At 43.3% G+C, this 26,232-nt stretch overlaps 1 protein-coding gene across 1 annotated transcript in view; it reads left to right on the top strand.

Moving 5' to 3' along the window:
- Positions 1-26,232, top strand: part of CAD (carbamoyl-phosphate synthetase 2, aspartate transcarbamylase, and dihydroorotase) — a 448,399-nt gene that overhangs the window by 156,725 nt on the left and 265,442 nt on the right. Inside the window, exon 17 of the mRNA XM_030198598.1 lies at positions 7,868-8,118. Within this exon, the coding sequence (XP_030054458.1) occupies positions 7,868-8,118 (251 nt within the window). The remainder of the gene's footprint in view (positions 1-7,867; positions 8,119-26,232) is intronic.

Genomic DNA, 26,232 nt, shown 5'->3' with positions numbered 1-26,232 from the left:
GCTCTTGGGGTATTGTGGTCCCGACATAGGCTGTGTTTCACCTTGGGCTATTATGATTGGATGGTTTAATATATGGAAAAGTGCATTGATAACTAGAGCAGGGATTAGTAATCTAATACATGAAAACGAGCTCTAGTATTGAATGTTTTGAACTAGAGCTCGTTTTCATGGTTTAATATATCACATGACTTGGGTAGAAGAGATAAGAGTCACTGTGGCTGGCGGCACCATATTTGTAGCACAAAGTAATGAAGGCTACAAATGCCGACGCCGTCTACACTTGGTAATATTAAATTAAATGCAATTGGAAAGATTATGGACATCAGGGGGTGATGATGACCTAACTTGAATGTTATTATTCCAGTTGGAATTCCTTGAAACAGCCCATGGTGAAACATAGCCTATGTCAGGACCACAATACCCTGGAGCAAGTGTCTGAATAATCATCTAAAGACAGCAACTCCAGTAGTTGGACCATAAGGACAGAGACAGGTGGACTTCTATGGTCTATGTACCAGAAACAACAAAGAAAGACCATCATCATGTATATAATATCATGTTCATTGTTGATTTAATCTTGAATTGAGAATGAATGTGACTTTTGGGCAGGCTGGATGGACCATTCCGGTCTTTATCTGTTGTCACTTAACTATGCTATATTATGTTTGAGATGCAGACAACAATATTTTGATTTTTGGGAAAAACAAGCAAACATGATGGCCACAACTGGCAAAATTTATGTGGGGTATCCTGTACATTCCTGCTATTAGCACAGCACATCATCTGAGAAGACATCTTCTGTTGCAGGAAGGACTGTGGAAGACAGGAGATTGTTGATGACTTATTTATCCACAGATTTAAAAATCATAACAGTGCTTCATAGGGCATATTTCTCCCCCACTAGGGCATACATAATAGGTTGTATTTTGTACCCTTGGACATTTTAACAGGGTGGATTAGGATTCCTTGGGGTAGTAGAAGTCAGCTATTGTTTGAAGGGTAGAGGGTGGGGGGTTATTATAATTGCTTGTTATTATTGTTTTCTATTTGTGATTTATAAACAGTTGCACAGCATATTCTTTTTTATACTTTAATAAAAAGATTTAAATATAAAATCATAAGTGTTTGGGCCTTCTGCAGATGAGGACAGAGCCCACGGGGATGGGATTGGACGGGAACAAACTGTCCCCATGTCATTCTCTAGTGTGTATACGTATGTAGATAGTTATATAGATATGATTGTGTCGTAGTTAGTATACTTCCTTTCGTAACCAACAACAAAGCAGTTAACAATAAAATAAAATTAGGAGCAACAAATGATGAGGCTAAAACAAGAAAGCAAAGGAAACACTACAATAAAATCCCTCTTAAACTAAAACAATGATTTACCAGGCACTGATCAGCCAATAATATGCATAAAAGAACTTTTCATATAATAGAGGCAGCGTATGCAAAGTTCATACGTTATTCATTGTGGCTATCCTGAAAATCTGACTGGCAAGGGTTACTCCAGTACTGGACTTGGGAAACACTGATCTAACCTGTTAAGTCTGGACTGTCCATAGAGCCTAGGATTGCTAAGCCCAGTGATCCAGGTCCCTCTTCCTTCCCCCCACTTGGTCCCGTTGAAAAGCATCTTTGGAGCCTTGGGGGGGGGGGGGGGGGGAGGATTGAGCAAGGAGTAGCAAAAGAAAAAAGAAATGAACATTTGCGTAGTGTTTCTTTCTGACAGGAGGGCTTACAGGCTTACTGTGATATTCAACTGGGTTTTGGCAGCCATGTTTCAGGCAGCAGAAGAGTGCAAGCACAAGAAACTCTGCTTACAGGCCAACCGAATTTTATATTCGACACCAAAACTGACCTGAAATCCAGATTTGGTTTTGGCTGGAAATGTTCGTGCATTTTCAGCTAAAACTGAAACTCTCTGCACCCTCATCACTCTCCACAAATGCCAGTGCTACCCCCCCCCCCCCCCCCCCCCCCAAGAAGAGAGCCAGTCTTCCCGGACCGGCCGGCCATGCGATCATGACCCCTCCGCCCTCCCACCACCTGAAAGCCCTCCTCAAGCCTACCTTTAAATGACCTGGTGGTCTAGTTTCTTCTTCTAGGCTAGAACAATCCCCAATTGCTCTTGCCCCTAAAGGTTCCTCAGCCAAAATGGCTACCAGGACTTCCCATGACAATCGTGGGAGGTCCTGGTAACCATCTTGGGATTGGAAGCAACATAAGCTGGAGCACTCTCCAGCCCTGCTTATGCTGCATCCAGTCCCAAAATTGCTGCCGGGACATCCCATGGCAGTCTCGGCAGCCATTTTGGCAGAGGAATCTGCAGAGGCAAGATCAACTGAGCAATGCTCTTGACCAGAAGAAACCACTAACCTCCATGCCATTTAAAGCAAAAGTAGGCCAGGGGAGGGCCTTTTTGCTGGTTAGAGGGTGGAGGGGTTGGGGTTGGATAGCTAGCCAGCTGTGTCCCTCTTCTGGGACAGGAGTGGGGGCTGTGGTGGCAGCTGGCCTAAGAGGACCTTCGAGGTGCCACTTTCAGTTACAGTTCTGGCCAAAACTGACTGGCTAATTTTGGTTGCAGATTCTGTCGGAACCAAAAGCACCTGTTTCGGTCAGCCTCTAGCATTGCTCCACTTCAGGGTTATGAGTGATGGTTTTCTCGACCAAGCACAGCTGGTACTGTTCTTCATATAGTACCCACTGCTCTTGTGTGGGGAGTATCAAGGTGGCTTGGGTGTGGCTCCCAATGCAAATTCCATTATAGAACTTATAGATTCAGCATATTGTCTTCAATGACACCTACAAGTCCCTAAGGTGGACTCTAGTATCAGGTAATTATAATTCAGATTATTCTTCCCAATGTGTATCACTTAGCATTTGTCCATATTAAATTTCATCTGCCATTTGGATGCCCAATCCTCCAGTTTCCTAAGGTCTTCTTTCAATTTTTCACAATCCGCCTGTGTTTTGACAACTTTGAATAGTTTTGTGTCAACTGCAAATGTAATCACCTCACTTGTTCCAATTTCTAGATCATTTATAAATGTTAAATAGCACCGGTCCCAGTACAGATCCCTGTGGCACTCCACTATTCACCCTCCTCCATTGAGAAAAATGGCCATTTAACCCTACCCTCTGCTTTTTGTCCAATAACCAATTCCTAATCCACAGAAGGACATTGCCTCCTATCCCATGACTTTTTGATTTTCTCAAGAGTCTCTTATGAGGAACTTTGTCAAAAGCTTTTTGAAAATCTAGATAACTACTTCAACTGGCTCACCTTTATCCACATGTTTTACTCCTTCAAAGAAATGAAGCAAATTGGTGAGGCAAGACTTCCCTTGGCTGAATCCATGCTGTCTCTTTCCCATTAAACCATGGAACGGCTTTCTTTCTTTGTCTCTATCTGTTGGTCAGTGGACACAACACCCACTTGTCTGGACTGGTTTGGTAGGTCAATGGGAAAGAAAATTACCAGTTAAGACAATTTTTCCTTTTTGCTGCAACCCAACAGGCAATATATTCCACAGATTTAGACCAAATTAAGCTAAAGCTCTCTGGTAGTATTAGGTCTGATCTGATGTAGGTGTGTACCTAAAATAACGGTTTCTTACCATAATCTTTCTGAACACCCTTGATATCCTTAGGCATAGACTTAATTTCTTTGTCCACTTTTAGTGTTATAGTGTGATGCAATCACTTTTTGACCCAAAGAGAGAGAGGGGAAAGTCCCTGCAGAAACACAGATGAAGAAAAGCAGTGGCGACAACCAAGTAAAGGAACGACAAACATCTGGTGGACTCCAGAATGTTGTCATTCCTTTTCTCGGTCATCACCACTGCTTTTCTTCATTCTTCAGCAAACATTCTTTTATACATGTTGTAATATCTTCTTCACTACATTTGATCTTCCTGATGTCTCTAGTTCTCTTTCAGCCCCTTCTTTGAATACTAAACCAAAGTATGTATTTCTGCAAAGCCATGACAGAAGCACAGAAGATCCTGGGTCACAAATAAATGAAGGAAAAGTTGTAGGTTAACTGGATTCTGACATTGTGCAAGGAAGTAAACTGGACAGAATAGCTGGGCCTTACAGCCTTCGACAGGTTTATTCTGTTGTTTCTAATTCGGGTGGCTGTGGATTCTTATAACAGACTTTCTTAGCACATGATATATGGAGGTTTATAAAACTCCTGATGATCTCTGTGCAGTTTTCCTCTTTGCCCCAGACTTCTCTGACAAGTCTTTAGTGGTTCCACAGTGTCACGGATGATGAGCCCTTGCGTTGGTCTAGAAGGCCAACTGTCTACAAGCCCAGTGCTTCACCTTTGGTGGCCACCGTTCTCCAGCGGTTGAGCCCCAGGGTTCAGGCTGCCAGCAGGACTTCTTAGTAGGGTCTTGGAAATGAAAGGGCTACTGATGATGGCAACAGGAGGCAACGTCGGGGCCCAGGCAGAGGTCAGAGTCAGGCCACAGACCAGAAGCAGTGTCCAGTGAAAGTCAGAAACAGGCAGCAAACAAGGCAGCGTCAGTGTCCGGCAGTAGGCAGATGCAATTAGTAGATAAGACAGCGTCAGTAGCCAGCAGTGGTCAGAGGCAGGCAGATGGCAAGGCAGCATCAGTATCCAGAGGCAGGCAGTAGGCAAGGCAGCATTAGAATCCAGCAGGGGCCAGGCAGCAGTAGGCAAGACAGAGTTGGAATCCAGCAGAGGTCAGAGTCAGGGAACAAGAAGAAACAGCAGAATATTGAAGCTCTCCAAAGAGTGAGTAGCTGAGGTGCCGCACTAAGAAGGAATCCCCACTAAAGAGGAGGAGAACATCTGAGGTCATAGTCGACGTCATCCGTGGACGGGGAAGTCCTGGAAGTGTGTGCCTCGACACACACCGAGGGGAGATCCTGGCTCTGTGCCGCACTGCACTGGAAGGAGAGAACAGTCTGAGATCCCACAGGCAAGAGAGAACCAGAGGGGCCGCCTAACCGCGACCCCTGGAAGAGGAAAGGAGCGCCAAACCGCACAAGACCCCCCAACCCAGGTAACGGGTCCCTACTGCTGTCTGCGTCGTGACACAGTGCATTGGTGGTTTTGAGCAGAAGATCAGAAAGTTTGTGTACCACACTGATTAACAGAGTGAGGAGGTTAGTGCCAGGCAGAGAGAATATGATAATAGCTGATGCTGGAGGAGATGCAACCAGATTGAGTTCACTGTCTTCCAAAAGAGAAGAATGTTTCAAAAACGGCATAAAGTGGCATGTGGACTCTTGGGCGCCAGATTCCCAAAATTTGGACGTTTTTCTGCCATAATGGAACAAACCAAAAACATCCAGGGCTAAAAGTGAGATGTTTTGGTATAGACCTGTTTCAATCGTGACTAAGGGGGTGTTTTACTAAACTGTGGTAGCATTGTTAGCATGTGCTAGATACTGGTCACCTGTAGGAATATATGGGTGTGTCTACTGTTTAGCACGTGCTAAAAACACTACCGTGACATAGTAAAAGGGGCCCTGAGTCACAAAAGATGCTCTAAATGACCAGATGGCCACTGGAGGAATTAAGGCATGACCCCCCTCTTCCCCTTAAAGATGTGAAAGAAACTCTACGTACCAGTCTTTGACAGCTTCAGATGTTATGGTCGGCTTCAGATGCTATTGCCAGTTCTATTAGAGCAGAAAGCAGATCCCTGGAGTAGCTTAGTGGTCGGTTGAGTACCCTGTAGAAAAGGGGACCCAGGCCCATATCTCGCTCTAACTGGTACACTTGTGGAATGTGCTATACCTAAATATAGGTGACACCTGTAGGCATAAGGGCTATCGTAGTAGTGCACAGTTGGATACAGTAGTTTTTTTGGTGGATTTTGGAGGACTCCCTGGCCAATATAATCATGGGGGGGGGGGGGGGGGGGGGGGGGGGGGGGTAACAGTGAGATGTGTACATGGGACCTTTTATGTGAAGTCCACTGCAGTGCCCCATAGGGTGCTCCACTGCTCTACTTGGGATGTCTCTGTGTCCAGTCTAATAAGAATGGGGGCCTCCTATATATCCCAATGGCTTGTTTTTGTGCATTTTTTCCTCCCCCCCCCCCCCCCCCCCCCCCCACCGAAAATAGGCCTAAAACATAGATGCACTGAGTGTAAAAATGTCTAGCAGATGACTATTTTTGAAACAAAAAGGACATTTTTCTGGTTTAAAAATGGCCATGTTCACCTAGATTTTTGGACGCTTTTTTTTTTAACGTGCAAAATTGGATTTAGACATTGTCACGAAATGTCTAGCCACTTGCCTGGGGCTAACCCTGCGGCCATTTAGAGGGTCTATCCCCAGCACAGCTCAGGTCTGCTTGCACCTGGACATGTGCTGTACAGTAGCACCCTCCTCCCACCGACTGTGTCCCAACCGCCTCTGGGCAAGTCTCCCGCTCTAAGTTATCCCTGGTGATTTCTAGTTACTGAGACAGCACTCATAGTGGCCCCACAGTTCCTAGAGAGCACTCACAGACCCAACACACAACTGCTCACGGGGTCTCAGTGAATAGATCTTTCTCTTTCTTACTTCCAAACTGAGACTGGAGAAAAATCCAGTGTTTCCAGACTAAATTTGAGCTCCTGGGCCAATCAGAGCCCAGAACAACATTTTTTTTTTTTAAGTAGCTGGCCACATCACTGCAGGTTACTTCCTCTTTGTGTTAAATTAAAAAAAAACCTGTCATTTCTCTATAACATCTTTAAACATAAAATATACACCACCTGCTGGCCGAACTAGAGAAATACACTTCAAGAAATAATACAGGGCCCCTTTTACCAAGCTGCGGCGAAAGGGGGCTTGCGCTGGTTTTGGCGTGTTTTTGATGTGTGCTGAGGCCCCCTTGTACCGCAGTGGGTAAAAGGTAGATATTTCTTTTCTTCAGGAAATGACCGTGCGGCATGTAGCATTGTCCAGTTACCACTGGGTACACACCGGTGCTACAAAAATAAAAAAAATGTTTGTAGCACCGGATATGACTGTGCACTGGGGGTGGGAACTACAGCGATAAGCCCACGTTGGTCTTATCACCGCTTTGTAAAAGGGCCCCAGAGTTTACAGGCTTACAAACCCACTGTTTTGTCACAGATATCATATTGAAAATGCCCCTCCACATGTATGTTATGCTGTCCATCAAAAGATTATCTGAATGGTTTACAATAATAACGAGTAATGTGAGGAAAGGAAATAAAATTGTAAGGATAAAAAAAATAAAGGGAATAGAAGAGAGAGAGAAGAGGGTAATAAAAAAGGGAAGGGTAGAGACTGAAAATTATATCTCGCAAGCTCATGCTGGTAGATATCACTTAAAATTCATTTTAAAGGAAATGAAAGCTTTTGATGGTTTAGTTAGACATCAAATAAAAAGGTCTTGAGTTTAGATTTAAACTTATCTAGCGAGGTCTGGGTGGGCAGATGGTGGGTCAAAAAGAGTTCCAGAGGATGGTCCCCGTAACAGAAAATGCATTGGCGAGTGGTATACTTAATTTGCCTAAAGGAAGAGACTATCAGACGTTGAGAGGATCTCAGGGTGTGTAATGGGCAGTTAGGGGTATCAGTAGGTGAGATAAAAAATAGCAGAAGGCCTATGCATTGTGTTTTGAAAACTAACAAGAGAATCTTATATGTTCTGTGTTATGTGGGGAATAGCCAGTGAGCGGATTTAAGGAGGGGAATGGCATGATCGAATTTTGTAGATCCAGTCTTCCCTGTCACTTTCAGCTTATTAGAAAAAAAAAAGTGGGAGAGTGCTTTGGAGAGAGAACTTTGCAAAGAGATCATCTCATATGAACTATGCACCACTTTTGTATTGGAACCCTCTGCTTACTAATTCTCTTTCTACAGGAGCTGGAGACCCCCACTGATAAAAGGATTTTTGTGCTGGCTGCAGCCCTGAAAGCTGGATACACCATTGATCACTTGTATGAGCTCACCAAGATAGACCGCTGGTTTCTGCATAAGATGAAAAACATCACAGACCATGTCACAATACTGGAGACATACCGTGAAGATGGAACCAAAATGCCCTCAGAGGTCTTGCTGAAGGCCAAACAACTAGGTTTTTCAGATAAACAAATTGCCCAAGCAGTGCAGAGGTAACGGATCAAACTACCTACTTCCTGCTCCTTTCCTGTTGGTACCTGCCTCAAATGTAGATTGCTTTCTGGTTTAAAAAAGACTTTCATTATCTCCAGCCTTCCATGCCCTTGGAAATTGTTTAACCTAGGTCCTAAATCATGTCCTTGTGGCCTTTAACTAGAATTCCCAATTGTTTTGATATTTTCATCACTGTCTGACAATACTAAGAGCTATTCACAATTCAGGAAAGTTATTGCTGCATCATGTAGATTCCATGTCCACCAAGCATCTGAATAAAATGAATATATATGTATGAATGTACGGAAGAAAAGAAAAGCAGACCCACGTGATGAAATAAAACAAAATTTATTCAGTGCAGATACATAAAAACAGCATACAACTAACCGCCCAACATGGCCATGTTTTGCCGTCTCAAGTTCTGCTTCAGGGGCTCAACATAAAACTGTAACATTTATTTGTTTATGGCATTTATACCCCACCTTTTCCTGCACAATTTCGAGTTCAATGTGGCTAACAAGCAAAATCCCACACACAACAATAAAGGAAAGATCCATAAATACATAAAATCTGACAATAGAGCATACAGAAGTAAATGGAGGGGGGGGGGGGGGGGGGGGGGGGGGGGGAATTACACATAAATACATAAAAGACCATCAGATAATATGATATAAAAACTATAGCTTTAAATTTACGAAACAGCTAAGAGCAGCAACAACTCATTCATAGGTACAAAAAAAGCAGCATTGCATAGTCCAGTGCTTTCCTTGTCTGGTTAGTGCTAAAGATATGAATGATTAAATTTAAAAAAATCCCATAAAATGGCCAAAATATTCAAAAAAGAAAAAAAAATCAGAAATTGATTATTCACCAGTGCAACACAAAGAATAAGGCTCACAAGCGATGAACTGTCTTTTCCATGCAACTGAAGCCTGACACACAGGCTGCTGAAAAATGCAAATTACTAAATGCGTGGCTGGGGTCGGAGTTCCCTTTTAAATACTTCCTTCCTCTACATATCAGAACAAACTAAGGGGCCCTTTTACTAAAGGGTTGGTGTGCGGCAACAGGCTTGTCACACGCCAATCTAGAACTACCGCAGGAGCCCGGCAGTAGTTCCCACTCCCTGCATGCTCCATTTCCAATTCTATAAAAATATTTTCTATTTTGTAGTGTTGGTGCTTACCCGATGGTAATTGGGCAGTGCCATGCGCTGCCTAGTTACCATCTGTTTAGTGCAGGAGCCTTTACTGCCACCTCAGTGGGTGGGGTAAGTTCTCTTCCCCCCCCCCCCCCCCCCCCCCGAAATGGCTGCATGGCAAGTGGTTCACTTACCGCAAGGCCATTTCTTTTTGAGAAAAAAAGGCAGCCTTTTACCCGGTGCAGTATAAGGGGGCCTTGATGCATGGCAAAAACACATGCTGATGCTAGCGCAAGCCCCCTTTTACCACAGATTAGTAAAAGGACCCCTAAATTAATCCCACAAAGCTGCCAAAATACACAAAAAAATGCCCCAATATAACAAAGTAATAACAAAAAAGAATATATACAAAATGGATTACTCACCAGTGCAGCACAACAAATAAGACTCAAGCAGTGAGCTGTCTTTTCTAAGCAGCTACAGCCTGACACATAGTCTGCTCACAAATGCAAATTACTTAAAATGCCTGGCTGGGGTCAAATTTCCCTTTAAATACTTTCTTCTACATAACAAAACAAATTAAATATGTAATATTCAAATACCTGCTACATCTTCTGTAGTATCAAAAACTAAAAATAAATGTGTATTTTCTGTTTAGATCCACTCCCACAGAATAACCAAAAAGTACATACTTTTAAATGTTGCCTGGTTACTCAAAAACACTAAAAAAAACAAGACAAAAACCTCACAATTACTCCCAATTAAAAATAGAAGGTGCCATATAAAAGCCCACCTTCTAATTAGCTGAAATGCTATATATTTGGAGCGTCATTTTGCGTTTCAATATCGAGGCTACAATAGGATCAAGCACAAACCTCAGAGAAACAGGGAAAGCAAAAATAAATGGTTATAATAAAAACTGATTGTTGTTCACTTAGGGGATCTTTTGCAAAGGTGTGCTAGCATTTGTAGTTCTAAATGCTAAGATGCTCATTATATTCTTATGGGCATCTTAGTGTTAGCACACGTGAATTTTTAGTGTGAGCTAAAACGCTAGTGCACCTTTGTAAAAGACCCCCTTAGTAAAACAACAGAACACCATAAAATCATGAAATACAGAGACATCATGTATAAACAAACAATCAATAAAAGCATATACACCACAAGATCTTGTAAATTTACACTCATAAATAAATACAGAGATGAATATGTTAATAAATCAGACAAAAGCCATAAGTAAGTTGTGAAAAAAATATATAAAAAACATAATTGCACTGTAAAATAACATACATTATATAGAACCATATGATATACATAAACCAAAAACAGACCATATAACATAATACAGTATTAATATATAAGAAGATAAGAGTAGCCATACTGGGTTAGACTAACGGTCCATCTAGCCCAGTATCCTGTTTTCCAAACAGTGGCCAAGCCAGGCCACAAGTACCTGGCAGAAACCCAATTAGCAGCAACATTCCATGCTACCAAACCTGGGGCAAGCAGTTGCTTCCCCATGTCTGTCTCAATAGCAGACTATGGACTTTTCCTCCAGGAATTTGTCCAAACCTTTTTTAAACCCAGATATGCTAACCACTGTTAACCACATCCTCTGGCAAAGAGTTCAAGAGCTTTAACTATTCGCTGAGTGAAAAATATTTCCACCTATTTGTTTTAAAAATATTTCCATGTATCTTCCTCGATTGTCCCCTAGTCTTTGTACTTTAGGAACGAGTAAAAAATTGATTTACTTCTACTCGTTCTACACCACTCAGAATTTTGTAGACCTCAATCATATCCCCCCCCCCCCCTCATCCATCTCTTTACCAAGCTGAAGAATCCTAACCTCTTTAACCTTTCCTCATACGAGAGGAGTTCCATCCCCTTTATCATTTTGGTCGCTCTTCTTTGAAACTTTTCTAACTCCACTGTATCTTTTTTGAGATACGGCGACCAGAACTGAACATAATACTCAAGGTGCGGACACATCATGGAGCGATAGAAAGGCATTATAGTATTATCGGTCTTGTTCACCATACCTTTCCTAATAATTCCTAGCATCCTGTTTGCTTTATTGGCTGCCGCCACACACTGAGCAGAAGATTTCAGCGTATTATCTACAATGACACCTAGAGCTTTTTCTTGAGTGCTAACCCCTAAGTATCAGGTAACTGATTCAGATTATTCTTTCCAACGTGAATCACCTTGCATTTGTCCACATTCAATTTCTTCTGCCATTTGGATGTCCAGTCTTCCAATTTCCTATGATCTTCATATAATATTTCACAGTCTGCACGTGTTGTAACAACCTTGAATAGTTTTGTATCATCTGCAAATTTAATCACCTCACTCATCCCGATTTCCAAATCATTTATAAATATGTTAAATAGCACTGGTCCCAGTACAGATCCCTGCGGCACTCCACTGTTCACCCTCCTCCATTGAGAGAAATGACCATCTAAGCCTACCCTCTGTTTTCTGTCCAATAACCAATTCCTAATACACATCAGAACCTTGCCTCCTATCCCATGACTCTTTAATTTTGTCAGGGGTGTCTCATGAGGAACTATCAAAAGCTTTCTGAAAATCTAGATACACTGCATCAACCGGCTCACCTTTATCCGCATGTTTATTCAAGCCTTCAAAGAAATGAAGCAAATTGGTGACGCAAGACTTCCCTCAGCTAAACCCATGCTGACTCCGTCCCATTATTCTTTATAATAGTTTCCACTGTTTTGCCTGGCACAGACATCTGGCTTACCAGTCTATAATTTCCCGGATCATCCCTAGAACCCTTTTTAAAATCAGCGTCACATTGGCCACCCTCCAATCTTCAGGTACTACTGACGATTTTATTAAGTTACATATTACTAACAGCAGATCAGCAATTTCATGTTTTGAGTTCTTTTGGTACCCTTGGATGTATTTCATCCGGTCCAGGTGATTTACTACTCTTTAATTTGTAAATTTGGCTCAGTACATTTTCCAGGTTCACTGAGATTCCTTTCAGTTCCTCCACATCACCACCCTTGAAAACCATTTCCAGTACAGGCAGATCTCTTACATATTCCGTAAAGACCGAAGCAAAGAATTCATTCATTTTCTGCACTATGGCCTTGACCTCCCTGAGCATCCCTTTTGCTCCTTCGTGATCTAATGGTCCCTCGGATTCCTCGCAGGCTTTCTGCTTCTGATGTACCTGAAAAAGTTGTTACTGTGAGTTTTAGCCTCTGCGGCAAGTTTCTCTTCATATTGTGTTTTAGCCTTCTTTATTAATGCTTTTCATCTGACTTGCCAGTGCTTATGTTGCTTCTTATTTTCTTCATTTAGGTCCTTTTTCCATTCTTTGAAGGACAATATTTCGGCGCTAATGGCTTCTTTTACTTCACCAATCCTATATAATAATTCTCACCTCCAACGTTCTAATGTGCTTGGTACTGTGGCTCCCTCGGAGGTGGTCTGCTAGGCAGTTTAGAATGCACTGACGTCAGTGATGTCACTGACAGCTGATTCCAAGGCAAGGGGAGGAGTACCTACTCCTCCCCTTGCCTGAGAAACAGCTGTCAGTGCCCCCCCTCGGCACAACACCCAAGCCCCTGCTCTGCAAAACCGCGAGCCAGGCAGGGGGAGGAGTGTTTCCCTACTCCTCCCCCTGCCTACCAATCAGCTCTCAGTGCCCACCCCCTCGGCGCAACACCCAAGCCCCTACCCCCTCCTTGACGCATCACCCAAGACCCTCCCCCGGCGCATCACCAAAGCCCCTACCCCCCCCCCTCGGGCATATCAACTCCCTCACCACCCGCAGCCGCCAATACTAACACTGTCCGGTCGCTGCTGCTTCTCCTGTGGAGCAGCAGCGGCCGGTACAAAAAGAAAAAAGCAAAAAAAAAAGATTTTTAACCTGAAACGCGGCTTCGTAGACAGCCATTTGGCATTGGCTGTCATCTCTGCAGCCGCTCCTCCTCTCCCCTCCACGTCACTGCCCCTGCAGGAAGACACAGGAGGAGCGCAGCGATGTCAGAGGGGAGAGGAGGAGCGGCTGCAGAGATGACAGCCAATGCCAGATGGCTGTCTACAGAGCCGTGTTTCAGGTTTAAATTTTTGGGGGGGCTTATTTCTTTTTGTACCGGCCGCTGCTGCTCAACAGGAGATGCAGCAGCGGCCGGACAGCGTTAGTATTGGCGGCTGCGGGTGGCGAGGGGGTTGATGTGCCCGAGGGGGGGGTAGGGGCGTGGGTGATGCGCTGGGGGGGAGGTAGGGGTTTGGGTGATGCGCCGAGGGGGGAGGGGAGGGTTGCTGGACATGGGTGGCTGCAGGGGGAGAGGAGGGTCGCTGGACATGGATGGCTGCAGGAGGGGCAGGGAAGAGGGAGGTGGGGAGGGGGTCCTGAGACCAGATGGGTGGCTGCAGGGGAGACAGAAGGGACGCTGCAGGGGGGCAGGGGGAGAGGAGGGTCGCTGGACATGGGTGGCTGCAGGTGGGGCAGGGGAGAGAGGTGGGTCGCTGGACATGGGTGGCTACAGGGGGGGCAAGGGGAAAGGAGAGGAGGGTCATTGGACATGGGTGGCTGCAGGGGGGCAGGGGAGAGGAGAGTCGCTGCACATGTGTGGCTGCAGGGGCAGAGGAGGGTTGGTGGGGAGGGGGTCCTGAGACCAGATGGGTGGCTGCAGGGGGGCAGGGGAGACAGGAAGGACGCTGCAGGGGGGGATTACCTTGCTAGCGCCCGTTTCATTGCCTACCGAAATGGGCCTTTTATACTAGTAATATATATTACGTATAACCAAATATTAATCAACCAAATAAAAACAATGTGCAAACGGAACTTGAACTAAAATGTAATATCACATAAAACATGAATGATGTAACAAATACATAAATAATACAGTAAATACAGTAATGCATAAGGTAAGTTCATAAACTAAAGGAACACAGAACTTTCTAGATTCAATCCATGAGGAGTCATGGAATTAAACCTAAAAATAAGTCTTTGCTCAGTACACAATAGTATTAGATCTACATATCTACTCCTTCAAGAGGGATGTGGCTTTGCCAAAACACAGAACCTATAATCATCAAAAGAATATCCTGTCTGCATAGAATGTTCAACAAATGGTTTGTCTTTCAACAGTCTTTATGGGCACTTCTATATTCAGTAATACACACATTAAACTTCCTTTTAGTTTTACCAATGTATATCATTCTACATGGGCAGACGGCAACATAGACAACCCTCTCTGTCTCAGTTTGAGAATTGACTGTTCAAATTTGTCCCCAGTAGTGGAATGAATGAACGTCTGAATATTCATATTAACTGCACATACAACACACATACCACATCAGTAGTGTCCTCTTGGTAAATCCCTCCTTAGATCAGTTTTTGTGTTAGGGCTGATGGCACCAGCATGTCTCTCAGACTCCTTTCTGTTTTGTACACTATCAACAGGTTTTTTTCTCTGTACCACATGCCAGGGTTTCTTCAAAATTTTAACTATATCCTTCGAGATGTGTGAAAGGCAATGCACAAATTACTCATCATTTTTCTCCTTCCCTTGGGGCTTGTAACAATTCCTCTCTAGTTTAATTCACTGCCTTCTGGTAGCCCTTCTCTTTAAATATATACCTCATTTATGGGGATCTCTTCTTGTACACCTCTGGTTCAGTGCACAGTCTCTTTAGTTTCAGAAATTGACTATAGGGGAGATTATTTTTTAATGACCTACTATGGCAACTGTGGTATCCCAAAAACTTATATACATTTGTGTCCTTTCTGTATATATTAGTAACAAATGTTTCATTACTAATGGTAATCTGAATATCCAAAGAAGGGATACTAGTAGGGTAATATTTCATTTGGAATTTAAGATTGCCATCTAACTGGTTCAACCAGTGTGAAAATTCCAAAATCTCATCTACAGTACCCCTCCAGATCAAGAGAATGTCATCTATATAATGTTTCCAAAGTATCTTTTCCTTGTACTGGTGTTCTGTTAAATACAATTTTTCAAAATTGGCCACATATAAGTTAGCCACTGACGGTGCCCTGGTAGCCCCCATGGCCGTTCCTTTTACTTGCTGATAAATGCCATCAAAAGCAAAATAGTTCCTTGTCAGTGCTAATGTGGCAACCTTCACAATAAATTCTGTAGGTGCTCTTAAATGAAAATCTCTCTGCCATATAACCTCAGTAATAATCTGTATTCTCGTTGAGGAATATTAGTGTAAAGAGATTCCACATCAAACGTGGATAGAATAACATCTGTACATACAGTGGGGGAAATAAGTATTTGATCCCTTGCTGATTTTGTAAGTTTGCCCACTGACAAAGACATGAGCAGCCCATAATTGAAGGGTAGGTTATTGGTAACAGTGAGAGATAGCACATCACAAATTAAATCCGGAAAATCACATTGTGGAAAGTATATGAATTTATTTGCATTCTGCAGAGGGAAATAAGTATTTGATCCCTCTGGCAAACAAGACCTAATACTTGGTGGCAAAACCCTTGTTGGCAAGCACAGCGGTCAGACGTCTTCTGTAGTTGATGATGAGGTTTGCACACATGTCAGGAGGAATTTTGGTCCACTCCTCTTTGCAGATCATCTCTAAATCATTAAGAGTTCTGGGCTGTCGCTTGGCAACTCGCAGCTTCAGCTCCCTCCATAAGTTTTCAATGGGATTAAGGTCTGGTGACTGGCTAGGCCACTCCATGACCCTAATGTGCTTCTTCCTGAGCCACTCCTTTGTTGCCTTGGCTGTATGTTTTGGGTCATTGTCGTGCTGGAAGACCCAGCCACGACCCATTTTTAAGGCCCTGGCGGAGGGAAGGAGGTTGTCACTCAGAATTGTACGGTACATGGCCCCATCCATTCTCCCATTGATGCGGTGAAGTAGTCCTGTGCCCTTAGCAGAGAAACACCCCCAAAACATAACATTTCCACCTCCATGCTTGACAGTGGGGACGGTGTTCTTTGGGTCATAGGCAGCATTTCTCTTCCTCCAAACACGGCGAGTTGAGTTCATGCCAAAGAGCTCAATTTTTGTCTCATCTGACCACAGCACCTTCTCCCAATCACTCTCGGCATCATCCAGGTGTTCACTGGCAAACTTCAGACGGGCCGTCACATGTGCCTTCCGGAGCAGGGGGACCTTGCGAGCACTGCAGGATTGCAATCCGTTATGTCGTAATGTGTTACCAATGGTTTTCGTGGTGACAGTGGTCCCAGCTGCCTTGAGATCATTGACAAATTCCCCCCTTGTAGTTGTAGGCTGATTTCTAACCTTCCTCATGATCAAGGATACCCCACGAGGTGAGATTTTGCGTGGAGCCCCAGATCTTTGTCGATTGACAGTCATTTTGTACTTCTTCCATTTTCTTACTATGGCACCAACAGTTGTCTTCTTCTCGCCCAGCGTCTTACTGATGGTTTTGTAGCCCATTCCAGCCTTGTGCAGGTGTATGATCTTGTCCCTGACATCCTTAGACAGCTCCTTGCTCTTGGCCATTTTGTAGAGGTTAGAGTCTGACTGATTCACTGAGTCTGTGGACAGGTGTCTTTCATACAGGTGACCATTGCCGACAGCTGTCTGTCATGCAGGTAACGAGTTGATTTGGAGCATCTACCTGGTCTGTAGGGGCCAGATCTCTTACTGGTTGGTGGGGGATCAAATACTTATTTCCCTCTGCAGAATGCAAATAAATTCATATACTTTCCACAATGTGATTTTCCGGATTTAATTTGTGATGTGCTATCTCTCACTGTTACCAATAACCTACCCTTCAATTATGGGCTGCTCATGTCTTTGTCAGTGGGCAAACTTACAAAATCAGCAAGGGATCAAATACTTATTTCCCCCACTGTATGTCATCTTTTAAAGTATTTATTGTATTGAATCTCTCATATATGATGGAATCTTTTCAACATATGGCCTCAAGGATTGATCTGTAAATATTGACAACAGCTCCAACAAGGATTCTATAGCCTAGATAATAGGTCTCCCTGGTGGTTTCCCCAGAGACTTGTGAATCTTAGGGAGCACGCACATGGGTAGGAATGACCGGAGATGAAACACAATGAAAATCCAACTCTTTGATAGTGAGGAACTGAGCATTTCGTGCAACATGAGGAAGTGAATCATTCTCTTCAAGTGAAGGAGTGGGATCTTTTCTCAAATTTTTTATAAAATGTTGAATCACTAAGTTGCCTCTGAATTTCTGAAATGTAATCTGCCCTATCAATAACTGCCACTGTCCCTCCTTTGTCAGCTGGTTTTATGATAATTGTATCAACATTCTGTAAATACCTAATTGCCACTTCTCATCCTTAGTGACATTATATTATACTCTTTTTCTTTTGTTTAAGTGCAGTGTTCTCTAACTACCAAACTCTTGTAGGCACTAATCAAAGGATGCGATGGTCCAGGGGGCTGCCACCTGCTATCTCTTTTTACAATTGAATTATGACTAGTACTGGCAGTCTGCTTGGAAAAAAAAAAATCTATAATCTTCAGTTTCCTCACAGATTTAAGTAAATCTACCTGTGTATGTTAAAGGCATTATAGTTTGGTGTAGGAACAAATGAGACCTTTTTCTGATACATTCATCTTGGCTGGTGTCATCTGTCTTTTGATATATTGTATACCCTATCAATCTTTGACCTATCTCCTGGGTGTACTGTAGTTTTCTCAATATGGTTATGGTCTCACCTGCTCTCGCCCCCTCCCCTCCCCTCCCTCTGATGTAATAATACTGTCTCACAGTTCATGTTTGCGGACGGTCCATTATTGAAGTTTTCCGCCACAGTTGTCCCAACTGAAAAAACCTGATTCTGAACATTAGTACGTGGAGGTGTGGTATACAGTGATTCAGAAGAGTCAAAAACCTAAGGAGGAAGTGATGTCACAGACCCAGATGGCAGCTTGAAAACTGAGTTCCCAAGCCACTGCCAAGAATTAGCTTAATTAACAACTTTCCTCCATGCTATATCACGCGGGACACATTCTCGATTGGAGGGCACGGAGTACTGCATAAGTTATGACTGCCTCGCAAGCAAAATCACTTGATTTACAAGTGTATGCATTTCAGCGGAAGGCGATGTCTCCAGCTACGCACCCTGAGGAACATGGCGCCCGAAATGAGGAAAACCAACAGCTCTCGCCAGAGACTGCGGTGCCAAGTGCAAACGGGGAGGTGCCTTTACCACAGCATGAAGCTTGGACCACACTATGCATCTGGCTCCAAGAAATCAAATTGGACTTAAAGGCAATGCGCCAAGATTTGGCAACACTGGGAGCAGACCTCCGAGGAGAAATAGCGGAACTGGGTAATCGCGTGGCTGAAACGGAAGTGGGCCTGGAAGAATACGCAGCGTCTCTAACCATGCTTGAACAGCAGCTACAGGACCAAAAAATGAAACCAGGTACTTACTAGATAAGGTGGAAGATTTAGAAAACTGGAGTCGTCACTCCAACATACGGGTTCGTGGGCTGCCAGAGTTACCTGAATATTCAGATTGCGAAGAAGTTGTGCAGCGCCTTGCGGCCCACTTGCTCTCTGACCCTGATAACCCTCGTGTACCTGCATCCATTTGGATTGAACGTGCTCACCGAGCCTTGGGGATGAGAAAACCAAATGTGCCTAAAGATATTGTGGTATGCTTTGCTGAATTTAAATTGAAGGAAGCTGTGATGCACAAAGCAAGGGCGACTAGCCCTATAGTGTGGGACAGTTACCCCATAGAGATCTACCATGACCTTTCAGCTACCACCCTCAAATGGCGGAGTGAAATACGCCCTTTAACCTTTCAATTTGCTCTAGTGTTCTACAAGGAGGGCAAACAATGCAGAGTGGCCTCGCTGGAAGAAGCACAAGAATTTTTATCTACTGGCGATCAAGTTGACCCACCAGGGAATCATCAGCAGCCTGGTAGTAAGAAACAAGGCAGACGGGAGACGATTCAAGATGGCGGCGTAACAGGCAGCGCGGAAGATCGCTCCGAGAACCAGCCTGAGAGAAAAACTGTTGTTGACAATATGCCCCATACTAAAAGGAAGGGGTTGACGAGGATAGCTCCCCCACCTACCTCGACTCCTTCATCGATTCGGACGGGACTAGAGTGTTTTTTCGGGCCGATTTCCCAAACAAGCAGAGATGTGGATCCCATAGCGGGGCTCCTTGGGGAAGTGGAGGTCCCGCTGGGAGAGGATGTATCTCTCTCTCCACCATCTACTAGTAAACCTCCTTGCCCAGCGTCGATGGCGAGTACCGATGTGGGTCAACGCCCTACCGGAAGTGTATCGGGTGAGATCCACGGTGCGGGTCGGGAAGTCCCACAGAAGACGCTGGGAGCAGAGGTCGTAGGAACCTCAAAGAGAACGCAGGAGGTAAATCTTGAAATGATTTGGGTAAAGCTGAACAGGATGGATATGACTTTACAACAAACATCGGGTGAAGTCAGTAACTTTAATAAGAGATTTGGCGAGTTAAATGCAAAGGTAGACCTGATAAAAGAAGAAATAGCTGAAAAAATGACTGTTATTCAAAAGAATGTAGATTCTTTACAAGAATTTAAAATAAATGTGGTGAAAGATAATGTTGAACTTCGGAGACGAATGGAACAAGTTGAAAACTTTAATAGAAGGTTAAATCTACGTTTATTGAACTTTCCCAAACTCCTAGGGATTACTCCCCTAGATCTATTCAAGAGTTATTTGAATGAGGTGTTGAAAATGCCTCTGGAAGCTATGCCGCCTGTTAATAAGTTATATTATATTCCTATTCCTAAAGGAGAGATTGGGAAAAATCAAGAAGCTCAACTTATGAATATAGACCCTGGAAACATTTCAGCTATACTTGAACAAACACTTGACGAGACAACAGAAAGGTCTACATTGATAGTGTCCTTAATATTTGAACAGGACTTAAACAACATAATGAAACAGTACTTTAAGAATTTAAAAACCTGTTTTGGGGGTATTAAGTACAGATTTTTCCTGATGTTACAAAATCGACTCAGCAGAGAAGGAAAGCCTTTTTGGCATTGAAATCAAGAACTGTTGAGATAGGAGGGATGTTTTTCATGGCCTATCCATGCAAGTGCCTTGTAAGACTGGGTCAGGTTAAATATACATTTTTTTCACCTGATGCCCTTAAATCTTTTCTGGATTCTAAACAATTGTAATATTATAAGGGAATATTACGCCTCCTTATTATTTTTGTGAATTATTGTTATATGTTCCCCATAACTCTTTTCGTCTCCTCCAATAATGAGGTCTAAGGAAGCAAAAATTACTATATTAATTAAGAATTTAGATTATTTTTTTTTGAAGTAGGTTTTACTTCTGTAAGATGTTTTCTTTAAGGAATGTTATTATTTCTGTATAAATTGTACTATGGCTGTATTTCAATAACAAGTATATTCTTGTTAAATGTTTAAAACTTAATAAACAAATTGAAAGACTTAAAAAAAAAAAAAAAAAGAAACAAGGCAGGCCGAAATGGCATCGAGTATCTCAAGGGAAGGGCCGCCTTAGGAGACAGATCTCTGGAAGAGAAGTTACATCGCCATCAGGCCCAAGCTGAGACTAACAGCTCTAGAAACTGTGCTATACTACATAGGATAACTGGATGATGACAAGCGTCAAATCTTGGCGAGTGTTGAGGTTCAACTATATTTGACTGGCAGTTGGCTTGGGGATTCACTTCCTTCTCCAGCAGACATGTCACAACTTGGTAAACTGACATGTCACAGTTGGTATTGGGGGGAGCTGGAGGGGTTGGGGGAAACTACATGGCATCTGGTGGTGGCTGACTAGGCTTGCTAAATGATAGGGGGCTTATGAATATATGTTCAATTGTGTTACTCTGGTCTTAACTTGCCTATGAAACGCAGATTAATGTTTAAAGAAATGTTGCGCCTGAAGGCAGATGTTTCAAATGGGTCTCCTGAAGGAGTATCACAAACAGTATTAAAAATTTGTTAATCATAAGCGGTTTCCCACTGTTGTATTTGCCTCCAATACAACTAATCAAAAAACAAAAGGGGTTCTTATAGCTTTTTCAGCTGCTCTCCCGTGGCACATACATAATACTGTATCTGATAAAGAAGGCAGATATCTCGTAGTTACAGCATCCTTATATAACATTCAATATACCATGTTGTCAATTTATGCACCTAATGAAGGGCAAGGGGCCTTTTAAGCAGATGTGGAGAGGGTGTTACAATGCCATGCACAGGGACAATTAGTGATAGGGGGTGACTTCAATCTTACAATAGACCTGCCACTGGACAATTCAATAGGGCAGGCATATTATGCTAAACGGGATAGAACCATATTTAAAAGCTTTCTGGCGTGCTGGGGGCTGGTTGACCTCTGGCGTGAGAATCATGGCCAAGAGAGGGATTACACATACTTCTCCCCTAAGTACAATGCATACTCCAGGATTGACCTCTGGCTGGGGGACGGGGCTATAGCACGTAATCTGCAAGCAGTAACTATTGAACCCCGCTCATGGTCTGATCACTCCCTGGTGGTATTGACTCTGGGAACAATAAATATACCTAAGGGCCCCAGATTTTGGCAGCTTAATGAGATGTTTTTAAAAGACCTGCAGAACATATCTGCCGTGGAGAAACCCATTGTGGTATATCGAGAATTCAATGACCTAGGAAAGATACAACCACCTATTTTGTGGGAAGGCTTAAAATCAATCCTTCGGGGACACCTGATAGCATCACAAGCCCATCTTACCAAAACTCGGGCTGTTCAAGAACAGGATCTTTGAGGCAATATAGCACAGTTGGAGAAGCTGCACAAAACAGATCCCTCTGATCTCAAGGGAGCTGAAACATTGCATCAGCTCAGATTAAAGCTTAATGAGGTTCAAATGGCTGAGCTTTCGCTCAGTTGCAATGGGTGCAGCAGGAGCGCTTTGAATTTGGTGACAAAGCTAGTAGGCTATTAGCTTGTAAATTAAAGAAACAAGCCCAACGCAACCATATCTTTAACATTAAAAACACCTCAGGGATACAGTGCAGCCAGTCGGAGCAAATTCAGGAGACTTTCTATGATTACTATACAGAGCTCTATTCACTTGAAGTAACTCCATCTCCATCTGTCATAGAAGCTTACCTCCAGGAGGTCAGTCTTCCACAGCTGTCACAAGGAGAGATAGCATTGCTATCTGCACCCATAACAATAGATGATATTGAATGGGCAATCTCAGACGTTCCCAATAATAAGGCCCCTGGCTTTCCCACCAGGTTTTATAAATTGTTTGTTAAGCGATTGGCTTCTATATTGCTGAGAGTATTTGCCTTCTTTGATACTGTACAGGAACTGCCCCACTCCTGGAGACTGGCAGCGGTTACATTACTGTTGAAGCCGGGGAAAGATCCCCAGCAGTGTGGCTCCTATAGACCAATTTCCCTCTTAAAACAGACTATAAAATATTTACAAAGATCCTACCACATAGACTTCAGATGGTACTGCCTCAGTTGATACACGAAGACCAGACAGGGTTTATTACGGGTCGCCAGACTCATGATAACATTAGATGCTTGCTACACATAATTCAACAAGCAAGAGATGATCGGACACTAGCGCTGTTACTCTCGATTAATGCTGAAAAAGCATTCGACCGGGTGAACTGGTCATTTGTTCGCGCTCCTGAAGCATGTGGGGATAGGGGGGGCGCTACATGGCATGGCTCAAATTGCTGTATGCAAGCCCGTTAGCAACTTTAAAAATAAATGGTACAAATACTAAGCCCTTGGAGCTCCTTAGGGGAACCAGACAGGGTTGTGCAGTTTCTCCACTACTATTTGCTTTGTCCATCAAACCACTTGCTAGCTTGATTAGGGGGAACCCTGGGATTAGGGGCCTGGTCAGGGGACGAAGGGAACATAAAATTATGCTATTTGCAGATGATGTGCTCCTGACCTTTTCCCGCCCAGAATCCTCAGTGCAACAGGCCATGGAAACTATTACACAATATGGTCAATTATCAGGGTTTATGATCAACATTACCAAATTGGAAATCCTTAATCTCACTGTTCCTTCACAGGAAATTTGTCAGCTAAAAGCTGCGTTCTCATTTGTCTGGGCCGCTAAATCTATTAAATACTTGGGGATAAACATAACACACACTGTGGAGGGCTTATTCTCAGCTAACTACCCTAAGAAGACAGCAGAACTTTTTGCGGAGCTCGACAGGTGGGACTGACTGACAATATTGTGGACAGGGCGTATTCATGCAATCAAAATGATGTTGCTCCCTAAATTATTATATCTATTTCTAGCTCTCCCGATCCCAATTCCTCGCAGTTTTTTTTTTTCTCAACTTAACCACAAAATGTTTGCCTACATCTGGCGGAAGCACCCACCTCGGGTGCGCTGGGCCATGATGTACCAGACACATGCTAGGGAGGTATGGGAGTCCCCAATTTTTCTCTGTACTATCGAGCTGCCCAGCTGAAAGAATTAGCGGATTGGACCCCGGCTGCTACTAAGAAATGGCTCCACTGGGAGCAAGCCTGGCTGTGGACCCGATCCTTGGGAGATGTTATGTGGCTACCGGGGAGTGATTTATTGGCTATAATGTGGAGAGTCCTGTTGGGAGTGAGCCACTTGCTCTCCACATGTTACCATATATGGAAACAATTTTTCCAGACCGGAAATACTACTTGCAGACAGCTATCTGGTGGGTCCCGGGTTTTCCTTTGGGCTCCTCAGAACCGGTATATGAATGGTGGGCCCAGGCTGGTCTGTATACTCTGGGACAGGTATGGGCTAATGGGAGGATACTTAATTTTGAAGAACTCCAAGAGGAATATGGGTTAGTTGAAAGTGACCTCTTTTATTATAGCTGCTTACGAAACTTTATCCACAGACGAGTACGGGAGGAACTGGACCTAACCAAAACAGCATTAGAGAAGGCCCTACGGAATTGGGGGGGGGGGGGGGGGGGGGGGGGGGGGGTAAAGGAAGTGTATCTCATTTATATCTAGCTCTACTATTCTACACTAACCCCCAATTATATTATAATGAAAGATGGGAGGTAGCATTACAGAGCACCCACCCGTGGGAAGCGTGGTTGAGGGGGTATAGATTCTTCTCAAACCATCTTTACCTCAGACTATGGTAGAAAATGGTTTTAAAATGTTGTACTGGTGGTATTACACCCCTGATAGATTACAGCAAATGTATCCCAAGGTATCTGCATACTGTTGGCATAACTGTGGTTCACAGGGCTCCTTCTTACATATATGGTGGGAATGCCCGAAGGCCCAGACTTATTGGAAACAAGTGCTCCGGATGGTTCGTTAAGTGTTGCAACAACATTATCCTTGCAAAGCGGAATACTGCCTGCTACATTTTAAACCTCGGCAGATTCGTGTCTCCCACCATAAGCTTGCAATCCTACAAAGCTGTCTCTGGCAAGGGCTTGGAAACAACAGTCTCTACCTTCCATGCAACTTATACTGCATAAAGTAACTACATATACCAAATGTCGAAACTTACTGCAATGAGAAGAGGCCACTTGGTGACTTTTAAAAAAAACTTTGACAACCCTACGAACAGTCGAAAGCACAGTTGTCAGCGCCACCATGATGTCCAGGGAAAGTGGGGGAGGGGAAACTGGATGACTAAGAGGCATATTTTCAAAGCACTTTGGGAGGCTAAGTTCCATAGGTTTCTATGGAACTTTGGGAGGCTAAGCGCTTTGAAAATATGCCTCTATGTGTATTAGCTTCTATATGGTGTACCAGTTTTTTTCAGCTGTATTATGTATGGCATACAGAATTTCAATTAAAAAAAAAACTTTCGAGGGAAAAAAAAAAACCTCTTATAAATCACTGAGAGGTCTTTCTTTCTCTTTCTCCAGCAGCAACTGGACTCATATACAGTAGCTTCTTTTCCTCTTTTTTTTTTCTTTTTGTTTTGCCCTAGGATTAATAGGTGCCTTAAGCATTCCAATACTTCTATTTCTCTCATGATATCTTTCTTGTTCCAGGGTAAACACTCCGTTTTTGTTTTTTTTAAATAATCTGCCTTGTCTCTTCTGGACTTTTCAAATTTATCAACTTCAATTCTTTTGTAAAAGTATCTAAGTTCATTTTAAAATCCGCATGCGGGGTATAGGGAATGCTATTTTCGAGTTCTACATCAGGCGTATTACACTCGGGTACAATTGTTCAAGGCATACAGGGTGCTGTTGGCGATTTATGGTAAATGCGGTCAAGTCTATAATACCTACTATCATTCTTTAGGCTTGTGTTGAATTCAGGGGTTTGGAGAAAGATAGTTGCCTATATGCCTTTTATTTTGGGTGTAAGATTGAGAGGTCGCCAGAACAGATAAATCTGGTTCTTTCAGGGGGAAAACTAAGGAGCGAACTTAATTTTGTGAGATGTGTCTTTTATCTAGGAAGTGTATTCTACAATCGTGGACTTCAGAGGACCCGCCCGTGTACTAGATAGCAAAACCACCTTCATCAATTGCTTAACTGTGAAGCCCAGGAATCTCGTGGGTCCTTCATATACAAGACTTGCTTTCTGAAGATTTGGACCCCCCCCCCCTACTTAACAGTTGCTGCCACAGAGGGGTAGAAGCCTGATTCTGAATACTTGGTGATTGTTTATTCATTGTGCATTCTATTCTTAGATTATATAGTAGGTCTCTGGACGTTGTAGAGCTTGGTTGCTGTGGTTATTATTTCTCTTGTCTTTTCTGGGATTTTGGGGGTGGGTGGGTGTTGTTGGTCCAGGGGATCATAAGAACCCAGGCCCTTTGGAGACTGCACTTGTTTGCTTACTAAGGGGGATTGTGGGTTAGGTGTGGGGTGGGTTAGGAATATGAGATCTGAGCCTTTTGTATTTATAAGTACATGTTTGGGATTGATACTATACTGTTTTGTTTCCCTTCTTGGGGTTTGTATTTGGTTGAAAATTCAGTAAAAAAAACACTTCAA

This window comes from Microcaecilia unicolor, chromosome 3 (assembly GCF_901765095.1).
Source record: "Microcaecilia unicolor chromosome 3, aMicUni1.1, whole genome shotgun sequence".
Classification (NCBI taxonomy): domain Eukaryota; kingdom Metazoa; phylum Chordata; class Amphibia; order Gymnophiona; family Siphonopidae; genus Microcaecilia; species Microcaecilia unicolor.
This window is presented reverse-complemented; position numbering and strand designations above follow the sequence as displayed.